The 12,780-nt window shown below is 41.6% G+C and overlaps 1 protein-coding gene across 2 annotated transcripts in view; it reads left to right on the top strand.

Moving 5' to 3' along the window:
- LOC140714284 (contactin-associated protein-like 5) overlaps positions 1 to 12,780 on the top strand; it is a 1,700,882-nt gene that overhangs the window by 777,522 nt on the left and 910,580 nt on the right. For both annotated transcript variants that reach the window (XM_073025370.1, XM_073025379.1), the window contains exon 8: positions 859 to 1,120. In XM_073025370.1, coding sequence (XP_072881471.1) covers positions 859 to 1,120 — 262 coding nt within the window. The remainder of the gene's footprint in view (positions 1 to 858; positions 1,121 to 12,780) is intronic.

Here is a 12,780-nt window from a genome sequence, read left to right on the forward strand (position 1 = left end):
TCAATCAAAAGCTGCCTTGATGTCGAGCGCTATCGCTCTCACCTCACCTCTGTTATTTAGCTCTTTGGTCCATTTTTAGACCAGCGAGGTGACCACAGCTGAACGTCCTTGACGGAACCCAAACTAGGCATCCATAAGCATGTTATGACTTTTTTAGTTACCTTCTGTTGGTTTTTAAAAGCTTTCCAATCCTCTAACTTCTCACTAATTTTTGTTCTATTATGTGCCCTCTCTTTGGCTTTCATGTTGGCTTTGACTTCTCTTGTTAGCTACGGTTGTGTCATTTTTCCTTTAGAATACTTCTTCCTCTTGGGATATATATATCCTGTGGCTTCCAAACTGCTTCCAGAAGCAGAGTAATGGGGATACGCTTTCAATGCCTGTATGTATAAGAGGCCTAAGTGTGGCAATATTTCAGGGGAATACTGGAAAACAGAGAAGTGAGATTTTATGGAAAAGAGCAATAATTTTAAAATGTAATAATTATGACTATCAATTTCTCAAACTTCTGGTAATTCTGCTCTCCCACACCACCTCTCTTTTTTCATTCTCCATTTTGGTTTTCTTCTCATCCTTCCTCTTTTCCTTATTCTCACTTCTGCCCCGCCCACTTTGTAGTCCTGAAATGTCAACTGTTTATTTTCCTCTATAGTTGCTGCCAGGCCTGATGAGTTCCTGCAGTATTTTGTATGTGCCACTCAGGTTTTCCAGCACCTGCAGAATTTCTTGTGTTTATAAAACTGAGTCCTTGTCTTTCAATCGTGGATTGCAAGGAATCTAGTTACAATGTGACTAATCAATAGGTGCTGGTAAAAACGGATATTTATATGTCTCTGTTTTTTCTTCTTGTGTTTTCAGGGCAATGTCAGTTTTTCATGTTCAGAGGCACACATTATCCCAGTCACATTCATGAGTCCCAGGAGTTACTTGCTGCTCCCCAGCCCACCTCAAATGGAAGGAGTGAGCATTAGTTTCCAGTTCCGCACCTGGAACACCCATGGACTGCTTTTGTACAATGAGTTTCCTGGAGATCCTGGAGCATTGCAGATTCACCTCAGTGATGGAAGACTGAAAATAACCATTCTGAAGATGTCAAGGACCCAAACTGACTTTGCTACAGGTAATTGCAACAGTTGATTACTTCAATTTCAGTGAGAGCAGAAATATTGAAATTGAAAGTCAGACAAATCTCTTAGGTCTTCCAAAGGCTTTTCGCCAGACAATTTATTTTGCTTCCTGGGGATTGTGAGAAACGTCAGTGAGTTCATGTCAATTCTTCCAATCTTTAAAGGAAGACAAATTTTCTGAAGCTCTGAGAACTATTTATCATGGAACACCATTGCTCAGATATCTGAAGTCTGAGGTGTCAATTTAGGAAGTTTAGATTGTCAATCATGGACTCAGTTGGCAATGTCTATGCTTAGAGTTAATTGCCATATGGGGATTAACTGAAAGGCTAACTGTGAGCAAAGCTACAACATTCACCTGTAGAGACCAAAACCAGTTTAAGCATGACTTGATGCATGGAAAGCATCCATCTAGGAAGTAATTGAAAAGAAAAGGAGCGTGCATTTTATATAGAATCTTCGTAGAACATGTCGCACTGTATTGGTACCTCTTTAAAATATGCCTTGTGTTTGTTCTACAATCATGTTTAATGCAGAACATTCCTGAGTGACTGCTTCTGGGGAGCAGCCACTTATCTGTGTGATAGTAGGTGCAGTTGTAGCATCAGTACCTTCTTATTTAAGACCAAACTTGTAAGTTCAAATAAACAATATTGTCCAGTATCGAAGTGTAGGAACCATCAAGTTTTTGAACTGACCTAAAATCCCTAATTCTCCTTTGGACTATATCACCCTCAACTTGAACTAATGTCTATTTATTCTGTCATGTACATATATAGAACATAGAATAGTACAGCACAGTACAGGCCCTTCAGCCCACAATTTTGTGCCAACCCTTAAACCCTGCCTCCCATATATCCCCCCACCTTAAATTCCTCCATATACCTGCATATATATATGTGTGTGTGTGTATATGATTTGTGAATTTAAGTTTAAGTAATTTACACTTTCATGTTTGTAATATATTGTGCTGCTGTTACAAAAAAAAAAGCAACATTTCAATTCATTTATGCCCTAGGTAGGTGTGTCCATGACTATAAGTCTGAACACAGCATGGATACAGAGCATTTGTCCCAATAAGACCACAGTGTGTACCCAACTGGTCCCAATTCAAGATTGTTTAATGTGATTTCCAGTGCACAAGTATAAAGGGAAACAAAATATTTGTTACTCTGATCTGATGCAGCAAAAGAAAAGAGTAAGATAAAGAACACAATAATAACAGAACATAAGATAGCAGATATCTAGGTAGCCCAAGTCCCCGAGTAACCAGGCAGAAGTTTACTTAAGTCTTTAGTTTGTAGCTCAGGCTTGTTGAGCCTGTTATCAACTTCCACTGCCTGTTACTAACCCTGAGGGGCCCTCTTTACCTCTCTGCTATATGCTCATCCCCCAATCTCTCTTAGCTGTGTTACAAAGCCAAGATATCAACATTCCTCACTGTGAGTTTTACTATCCTCTATGACACTGGATCATCTGGTGTGTAAATACTCAAAAGTGGAGAAGGTACATTTGGGGTGATAGGGAGAGCTTAGAGTCTGGAGGCAAAAAAGACCGAGTGCATCGCCTCACAAATTATGCTTCAACTCTCCTCGCCAGGTTCACCTGTCCTACAGGAGGAGATCAGATTTCTCAATGGACAATGAATCCATGAACACCACCTCACTATTTTGCCCTCTCTTTTTGCACTACTTATTTAATTACATTTTTGATATATATCCTTATTGTAACTTAGAGCTTTTGTATGATTACGTATTGCAATGTATTGCTACTGCAAAACAACAAATTTCATGCCATACACCAGTGACATTAATCTTGATTCTGATTCTGTGCTAGTCAGTGTAACAACAGGATTGGAAGATTGGAATGGACTCAAGTCATCTTTAAGCGAAAGAGACTGTATAAAGAAAGTCCTGCTTTAAAATATAGCTCGATTGATTCTGCATATATTAACATCTTAATTTCTCTCATTGATTTTAGTTTTGCTATTGGATTAATACAATATTTATAAATGGATCTAGTTGATCTGTCACAGAACTTTGGAACAATGTACTTTTTTTTTAAAGCAAAGGTAATAAAGGTAGTAGAGGCCAGTTCAGTTGTGTCATTTAAGGTAAAATTGGATAGGTATATGGACAGGAAAGGAGTGGAGGGTTATGGGCTGAGTGCGGGTAGGTGGGACTAGGTGAGATTAAGAGTTCGGCATGGACTAGGAGGGCCGGAATGTCTTGTTTCCGTGCTGTGATTGTTATATGGTTATATGGTAATGAACCTGCATTTCAATCTGGAACATTATCAGTTCCTTTGCTCTTGCAGTTGCAGCTCAACTTCGGAGTTCATTCAGCAGATTGTTTGTTGCTGCAGATTCCAGCTTTTGCAGTCTCTTGTGTTTAAATGTTTCTAAAAACATTTAAACTATTATTCTCTGTTATTTAATTTAAATCCAAAGATTTGCGATGACATTCCTCTAAATTTCTCCTTTGATTTCAGTTTCACAAGACAAAGTAAAATGTTTATTTCAGTATGATACTCCTAAATTGTCCCTGCACACATCTGACCATTTCTATGCCATCACAAACTTTAGCATTTTTTATACTTCAGGATATGTTTCACTACCACTTTTTCAGTTGGGGAGTACAATTCAAGAAGACGGTAGTACTCATCTTGCAAGGGTACCTACGTCCAATAAAATGATATACAAAACACAGATAAAACCAAAGGGAGCAAAAACTGACAGTTATATTTCTTGATAATGTTCTAACTCATCAAAGGAACTAATTAATGTAGCACCTTGTGCTGTCAGCAGGAAACCTTAAAGTGATTTGCATACTCTTTGAAGTTTTGTCAAGTATTAGGGAATCGTTAATTTGCTTACACTGAAGCCACACAAGCAACAAAGACACCTACTATTTAATCTTCTTTTTATTGAGGATGAATGCTAGCCAGGACATCAAGGATCATGGATGAAAGATCAATTTTATTTGCCCTATACATTTAGATGTATTAGGAATGTGATGTGGTGTGTTTCGGTGACATGCAACATAGAACAAAAACATTCAACAATTTTAAGAATAAAGTAATATATTAAAGGTTAGAGGTTGAAGTATGGATATGGAAAAATGTGCCTAAATATCAAAATACCATAATATATTTGCAATGTAAGCAGCATTATAAAACATGATTTCAAGTGTTTTCAGTGCACTGCAGTGATTTAGTTAGTAGTGTAGGTTTTTGCAAATTAAACCAAGTGTGGCAAGAAAAGCCATACCGACTCATTTATTGTTCTCCAAAACCTCTACACAAAGGGCCCAGTAACAGTACTTCATGTAATACATTATCATATCAGACCAGCCTTTTAAAGTGAACCTTTGAAAGTAGGTGGTTTGTGTATTTCTGTCTCCACCAATTACATTACACTACACAGCTCCCCCCCACCAGAAATCACTAAACCTAGCATTATTAAGATGGTGTTGCATACGGCAGGCGTGTTGTGAGCTCCATTCCAAATCTACTAACTTCTATGATTATCTTCGCACTTTTTGTCCAAGTAGCTGATAGTCACATCAGATACGATAGACCGACCCTTCTGAACATCAGACAGACGGCATTTACTCACTACGTGCCACCTTTCCTACACTGGGAACCCCTGCTTGCGCGTTCCATGGGAGACCTACCTCTTACACCACCACTACCTCAGAAGAAGCGCTGGAGGTCAAGGAGGAGGGCCAGCATCCTGGTGAGGCTGAGACAGTGTGCAAATTGGCCTCCGTTCCCTAGCACACCCCTGGCTAACGTTCAGACCCTGGATAACAAGCTCTGTGATCTGAAAGCCAGAATCTCCTATCAGCGGGAAGCAAATGAATGCAATGTTTTATGCTTCACGGAGACCCGGCTGACGGAGGAGATACCGGACCATGCCATCGAGCCCTTTGGCTTCTCCCTGTTCCAGTCAGACAGGTTGAAAACCCTTTGTGGGAAGAGTAAAGGAGGAGGGGTATGCTTCATTGTCAACAATGCTTGGTGCGACCCCCAGAATGTGCATGCCCTCAGATCCTTCTGTTCCCCAGATATGGGGTACCTGTGTTGCTGTGCAGACCCTACTGGCTGCCTGGGGAGTTCACGGTGTTATCATCACAGCGGTGTACATTCTGCCGCAGGCTGATATTGACCTGGCTCAAGGAACTATACGAGACCAACAATATGCTGGAGACTGCACACCCAGAGGCTCCCTTCATCGTCACTGGTGACCTTAAATGAGCATCGCTGACAAAAGTCTCTCCGAAGTTTTGTCAACACATCCAGGTGAACACTCATGGAGGTAACACACTGGACCACTGTTACACTTACAAAGCTCTCCTTCACCCAGCTTTTCGATCCTGCTTTTGCTGACATACAGGTAGAAGCTGAAACAAGAGGCGGCCATGTTAAAACCGTCCATTGTTGGTCCGATCAATCGGCCTCCATGTTGCAGGACTGCTTTGAGGACGTTGACGTTGACTGGAAAGTTTTACACAATGAGGATGTCTCCGTGTTCACGGATGGAGTCACGTGCTTTATCTGGAAGTACATCGAAGGTGTTCTGCCCCAGAAGTTGGTCATGGTCTTCCCGAACCAGAAAGCCTGGATCAATAGTTCTGTGCGAGTAGCACTTACCACGCGACACGGAGCTTACATTGCTGACAATCAGCTGGAGCTCAAGAGAAGCAGCTATGATCTGCGCAAAGCTATCAAGGCTGTGAAACAACAATACAGGGGCAAGATTGAGTCAAGATTCACAACGAATAACATACATGACTTGTGACGAGGGTTTCATACCATCGCAGGCTTCAAAGCCAAACTGCCACCAACTTCATGGCCTCTCCCAGATGAGCACAACCACTTTTACGCTCAGTTCGATGTCGCTAACTCTGAGTCTCTGAGGAAAGAGACTGAAGTACACAGATGTCCAACTCAGCCTTTACGGTTGCCTACTTTTCTGGGTCCAGTCTACGTACACAGACATGGACTGGTGGGGCACCTGTGGGAATATGGTTCTTGACCCCATGTTTTGTGACTATAATGGAGAATGTGGGCTTGGTGAGGTTTGGGAATTCCCCTGGCAGTCGAGTAAATTTACATGTGGTGGTGCATGCCCTTGACAGTGTCATTGTGGGGAACTTACTGGGGGAGCAGGGTAATGACCCAAAATCCTTGACATTTACAACCCGCCAGTTCTTAAGATCGACTAACAGGAAATCTGCACCAACCAGAGGTCTGGCTACTTTAGCCAGAACGAAGCTCCCACATGTAACATCACCCACTGAAATAGAGCGTCACATGTCGTGTTCTGTGAGTCTGAATCTTGCTGTTGTTAGTGGCCTCCAACAAGGTTTCAGCACTCTTTGCCATCTCATTAACAGAGAATGCTGGCAGCACATTCACTTAAACACCCATGTCACACAGGAAGTGTTGCCTTGAAAAGGTATTAATAATAAACAGAAGACAACCCTGGTGAACTATGGTGATCACAGACCTCTGATATCCCATGTGCTGGCATTGTCAAAGCTGCAAGTCGGTCAGCACTTAGTGTTCATACCAGAGTGAGCATGGTAAAAACACAGGCCCGTATCCGTACATTTCACAGCCCCAGGCATCTTTATGTTACTGGCCTTGCTGACTGGACTTATTGAGGTAGAGAAAGGAGGAGGAATGATGTATCGCTGCTTGGCTGAGCAAGCTCCCTGTAATCCTTCACAGGTGCATAAGAGAGGGCTACGTGAACTTGATCAGGCATTTGCTGTATGAAGAGTTCTTTAATAATAAAACAAGGGTGGTGATTTCCCAGGAGAGACAGTATGTGGTTCAGGAGCTCCGATGGCTTAGCATCGCCAAGGCCAGGCAAGGAAAGCAACTGTTTGATGCGCTTAAACCCTGATAGCCTGTAAAAAGTGAGTTTTCAGCAATAGGTATTTATTGTGCTCAGGCAGGTGTTCAAGTAGGCTCACCACTCTTGCAGCTGTGGAGTTACTGAGTGACGCTACCACATAGAAAAATATGGTGTTGGCGATTTGGGCCTCAGCTTCAATAAACCAAACAACGACATTTTGCTTCCTAAACTCTGGCAGTTTCAATGTGACTGTATTGGCCAATGTTCAATAACTCAGGAATTGTTCATGAGAATCAGGATCAACAATGTAGGTTTTCACAAATAAACCGACATGAAGCATTTTATGTTTTTAAAAAATGGTAACGACTTACTTATTGTACTCCAAACCCTGAGCACAAAAAGTGCAGGAACAGAACTTCATGTAATATGTCATCACGTCAAACCAAACTCTTAAAGTGAACCCCATCTCAATTTTGGTGGTTGTGAATTACATAAGTTTTCAATAATTTCGTTACCCTGCAGTAGATAGAGGAGGTAGGGGTGGCCAATTAGAATAGTTAATCAGATTAACTACCTAATGGAAGAAGCTGTTAAGATGGCATGAAGTTTTTGATTTAATGACCCTACAGCGTTTTTCAGAAGGGAGCTTTTGGAAAAGGCAGTTTGCTGGGTGGGTAGCGTCTGCAATATTTTTCTTCATCTTGAACACATAAAGTCCTGCAGTAATGGTAGATTACAGCTAGTGACCTTTTCTGCTGACCTGACAGTTTGCTGTAGTTTTTGTGTATTGTGAGGGGATGCTGCAGTAAACCAGACTGTAATCGCTGATGTGAGGAAGCTATTACTGCCATTTCAGGAGAACTGTGTACTTTTTCCCTAATTGCACCATGAAGTCTATTACAATTATCTGCACAGCTGGGATCTGGGTTTAGCATCTCTCTGCTGAATGATCCTGCACTTCAAAAACAACAGCCTCTCAGCATTGCATCAACTGTGATCTTCTTGATTAACAAATTTGTAATCAAGTCATTGTTTCTTTTTAATGAAGTTTGCAGTTTTGAAATAGAGTTTGGATTTGAAGATCAGATGGTCACATATTCACAAACCAATTGTCAAATTGGACATTGCACTGGTTGGTGTTTAATAGATGCTTGAAGGCATATTCAGATGAGGTAGCACACATCATTCTGGAAGAACTCAGCAAGTTAAGCAGCAATTTAGTTCAACTTTCCATTCCCATTCTTACATGTCTGTCCATGGTCTCCTCTACTTCCATGATGAGCTCAAACTCAGGTTGGAGAAGCAACACCTCATATTCCATCCATGAAGTATTTTTCATATATCAAAATCCTTTACAGCAAGTTATTTCAAAATGGAAGAAAATATGGCAGGAATTTTGCCAAAATCTCTCTCGATGAACACTGGGATAATTGGAATTGATGCAGGGGGCGGGATTTCTGTATCATTGGGATCTCTTCCATAGAAGTTATGACCTATACAAAAAGGGCACATTACATATGAACTCGAAGGGCAGCAATATACTTGTGGGCAGATTTGCTGGAGCTGTTGGGAGGGGTGTAAACTCATTGAGCAGGGGGATGGGTTTGAAGTGTTATTGTTGAATGTACACAGTATATGGAATAAGGTAGATGATCTTGTAGCACAGTTCGAGATTGGCAGGTATAACGTTGTGGACATCACTGGGTTGTGGCAGAAAGAAGATCATAGTTGGGAGCTAACATTCAAGGATACACATTGTATCAAAAGGGCAAGCACATAGATAGAGGGGTTGGAGTGGCTGTATTGGCAAAAAATTTAATGAAATCCTTATAAAGAGATGACATAGCATAGAAAGATATAGAATTCTATTGGATGCAGTTAAGAAACTGGAAGGGTAAAAAAATCTCAGTGGGAGTTATATACAGCCTTCCCAGGAGTAGTCAAAATGTTCGGTACAAATTACAATGGGAGATAAAAAAGGCATGTAAAAAAAGCAATGCTATGATAGAGCAAACACGAGGAAATCTGCAGTTGCTGGAAATTCAAACAACACACACAAAATGCTGGTGGAACACAGCAGGCCAGGCAGCATCTATAAGGAGAAGCACTGTCGACGTTTCGGGCCGAGACCCTTTGTCAGGATGAAACGTCGACAGTGCTTCTCCTTATAGATGCTGGCTGGCCCGCTGTGTTCCACCAGCACTTTGTGAATGCTATGATAGTCTGTCCTGACGAAGGGTCTCGGCCCGAAACGTCGACAGTTCTTCTTCCTATAGTTGCTGCCTGGCCTGCTGTGTTCCACCAGCATTTTGTGTGTGTTCTATGATAGTCATGGTGGATTTCAATATGCAGGTAGATTGGGAAAATTAGGTTTGTTCTGAATCCCAGGTTAGAGAATTTGCAGAATCCTCTGAGATGACTTTAGAGCAGCTTGTGGTTGAGCCCACTAGGAAAAATGCATTTCTGGATTGGGTGTTGTGTAATGAACCGGTCTTTCGGATATATGAAGAGTAAAAGAGAAGCAAGTGTAGATATCAGACCTCAAATAAATTATATTGGATAGTTAGTGATAGGGGACAAAGAAATGGTGAATAAACTCAAAAACTATTTTGCATCAGTCTTCACTGTGGAGGACAATGCAGTATGCCAGAAATTTGAGTGTCAGTCGGCAGAAGTGAGTAGTTGCTTAAGAAGAAGGTACTCAAGAAGCTGAAAGGTTTGAAGGTAGGTAAGTCACCTGGACCAGATGGACTACACACCATGGTTTTGAAAGCAGTATCTGAAGAGACTGTGGAGGCATTAGTAGTGATCTTTCAAGAATCTCTAGATTCTGGAATTATTCCAGAAGACTGGACAATTGCAAATTTCACTCCACTCTTTAAGAGGGGAGGGAGGTAGAAGAAAACAAAATTACAGGTCAAGTAGCTTGACTTTGGTGGTAGGGAAGATGTTGGAGTGCATTATTAAAGATAATGTTTCAGAATATTTGAGGACTATGATAAAATAGGCCAAAGAGTATGGTTTCCTTCATGATAGACAAAGGCAAGTCAGTGGATGTTGTTTACTTAAATCTGCAGAAGGTCTTTGACAAGGTACTAGAGATGAGGTTGCTTAACAAGATAAGAACACATGGTATTTCAAGAAGGATACTAGAATGGATAGAAGATTGGCTGAATGGCAGGAGGCAAAGAATGGGAATAAAGGGGGCATTTTCTGGTTGGCAGGCAGTGTTCTTTTCACGTTATATGTCAACGATTTGGATGATGGAATTGATGCCTTTGTTGCCACTTTTGTGGATGATGCAAAGATAGGTGGCGGAGCAGCTAGTGTAGAGGAAGCTGGGAGTCTGAAGAGGGAATTAGGCAGATTAGGACAATGGACAAAAAAGTGGCAGATGGAATATAGTGCATGAATGTGTATGGTCATGCACTTTGTTGGAAGGAATAAATGTATTTACCCTATATAGCTCACACTTTAGATACAATACTGAGTCATGTAATCTAGAGAAATTCTCTGATGACTCAGAAATAGTTGGGTGTATAAAGGCTATATGATGTAATTCTTACCCTTAGCCATCAGGCTCTATAGTGAGTCAACCTATAGCTGGGGAATTGATGACCTCTCCTGTTAGACTGTTTGAAGTAACTTACTTTTAATTCTTTCTTACTTCTCTTCCATACCTGTCCACCTGTAATGCCAATATAACACTGTAATTTCCTTTGGAATCAATAAAGTATCTATCTAACTCCTCAAATTTCTAAAGAAATATAGGAACTGTCATGCTTTCTTTGTAATTGCATCAATATGTTGGGCTCAGGATAGATCTTCAGAGATGTTAACATCCAGGAACTGGAAACTGCTCTCTCTCTCTGCTCCTGATCCTCAGATCATGACTGGTGTGAGTTCCCTTGGCTTCCCTTGTTGAATTCCACAATCAGTCTTGGTGATTGTAGTGCTGTCTTGCAGCAGACTGAAAAGCTTGAGCATGTATATATTCAGGAAGAAGATATGTTGGAGCTTTTGGAAAGCATCAAGTTGCATAAGTCGCCGGGACCAGATGAGATGAACCCCAGGCTACTGTTGGAGGTGAGGGAGGAGATTGCTGAGCATCTGGCGATGATTTTTGCATCATCAGTGGTGGCGGGAAAGGTTCCGGAAGATTGGAGGGTTGCGAATGTTGTTCCTTTATTCAAGAGAGGGAGTAGGGATAGCCCAGGAAATTATAGACCAGCGAGTCTTACTTCAGTGCTTGGTAAGTTGATGGAGAAGATCCTGAGAGGCAGGATTTATGAACATTTGGAGAGGTATAATATGATTGGGAATAGTCAGCATGACTCTGTCAAGGGCAGGTCGTGCCTTACGAGCTTGATTGAATCTTTTGAGGTTGTGACTAATCACATTGATGAAGGAAGAGCAGTGGATTTATGGATTTCAGCAAGGCATTTTATAGAGTACCCCATGCAAGGCTTATTGAGAAAGTAAGGAGGCATGGGATCCAAGGGGACATTGCTTTGTGGATCCAGAACTGGTTTGCCCACAGGAGGCAAAGAGTGCTTGTAGATGGGTCATATTCTACATGGAGGTCAGAGACCAGTGGTATGTCTCAGGGATCTGTTCTGGGACCCCTACTCTTTGTGATTTTTATAAATGACCTGGATGAGGAAGTGGAGGGATGGGTTAATAAATTTGCTGATGACAGAAATATTGGAGGTGTTGTGGATAGTGTGGAGGGCTGTCAGAGATTACAACGGGACATTGATTGGATGCAAAACTGGGCTGTGAAGTGGCAGATGGAGTTCAACCCAGATAAGTGTGAGGTGGTTCTTTTTGGTAGGTCAAATATGATGGCAGTATATAGTATTAATGGTAAGACTCTTGGCAGTGTGGTGGATCAGAGGGATCTTGGGGTCCAAGTCCATAGGACGCACAAAGCAGCTGTGCTGGTTGATGCTGTGGTTAAGAAGGCATACGGTATATTGGCCTTTATTAATTGTAGAATTGAATTTAGGAAGTAATATTGCAGCTACATAGGACCCTGGTCAGACCCCACTTGGAGTACTGTGCTCAGTTCTGGTTGCCTCACTACAGGAAGGATGTGGAAGCCATAGAAAGGGCACAGAGGAGATTTACAAGGATGTTGCCTGGATTAGAGAGTATGCCTTATGAAAACAGGTTGAGTGAACTCAGCCTTTTCTCCTTGGAGTGACGGAGGATGGGAGGTGACCTGATAGTGGTGTATAAGAGGGATTGATCATGTGGATAGTCAGAGGCTTTTTCCAGGGCTGAAATAGTTGACACAGGTTTAAGGTGCTGGGGAGTAGGTACAAAGGAGATATCAGGGGTAAGTTTTTTACTCAGAGAGTGGTGAGTGCGTGGAATGGGCTGCCGGCAACGGTGGTGGAGGCAGTTACAATAGGGTCTACTAAGAGACTTTTGGATTGGTACATGGAGCTTTGAAAAATAGAGGGCTATGGGGAAGTCTAGTAATTTCTAAAGTAGCGACATATTCGGCACAACTTTGTGGGGTGAAGGGCCTGTATTGTGCTGTAGGTTTTCTATGTTTCTAGTTCTTTGGTCTTACTGATGTTGAGTGTAAGGTTGATGTTGTGACACTGTTCAACCAGTGAATCTGTTTGCTCCTGTACTCCGAAGGTAATGCCTTTGAATGTCCGAGCCAGGGATAAGACTTCTTATTTGAGAATATCATTATAGCAACTCTTTCAGGCAAATATTACTTTCTGTTTATCAATCCTCACTATAATAGAGTTATAGACTCAAAGCAAGACA

Source organism: Hemitrygon akajei, chromosome 2, assembly GCF_048418815.1.
Source record: "Hemitrygon akajei chromosome 2, sHemAka1.3, whole genome shotgun sequence".
Lineage (NCBI taxonomy): Eukaryota > Metazoa > Chordata > Chondrichthyes > Myliobatiformes > Dasyatidae > Hemitrygon > Hemitrygon akajei.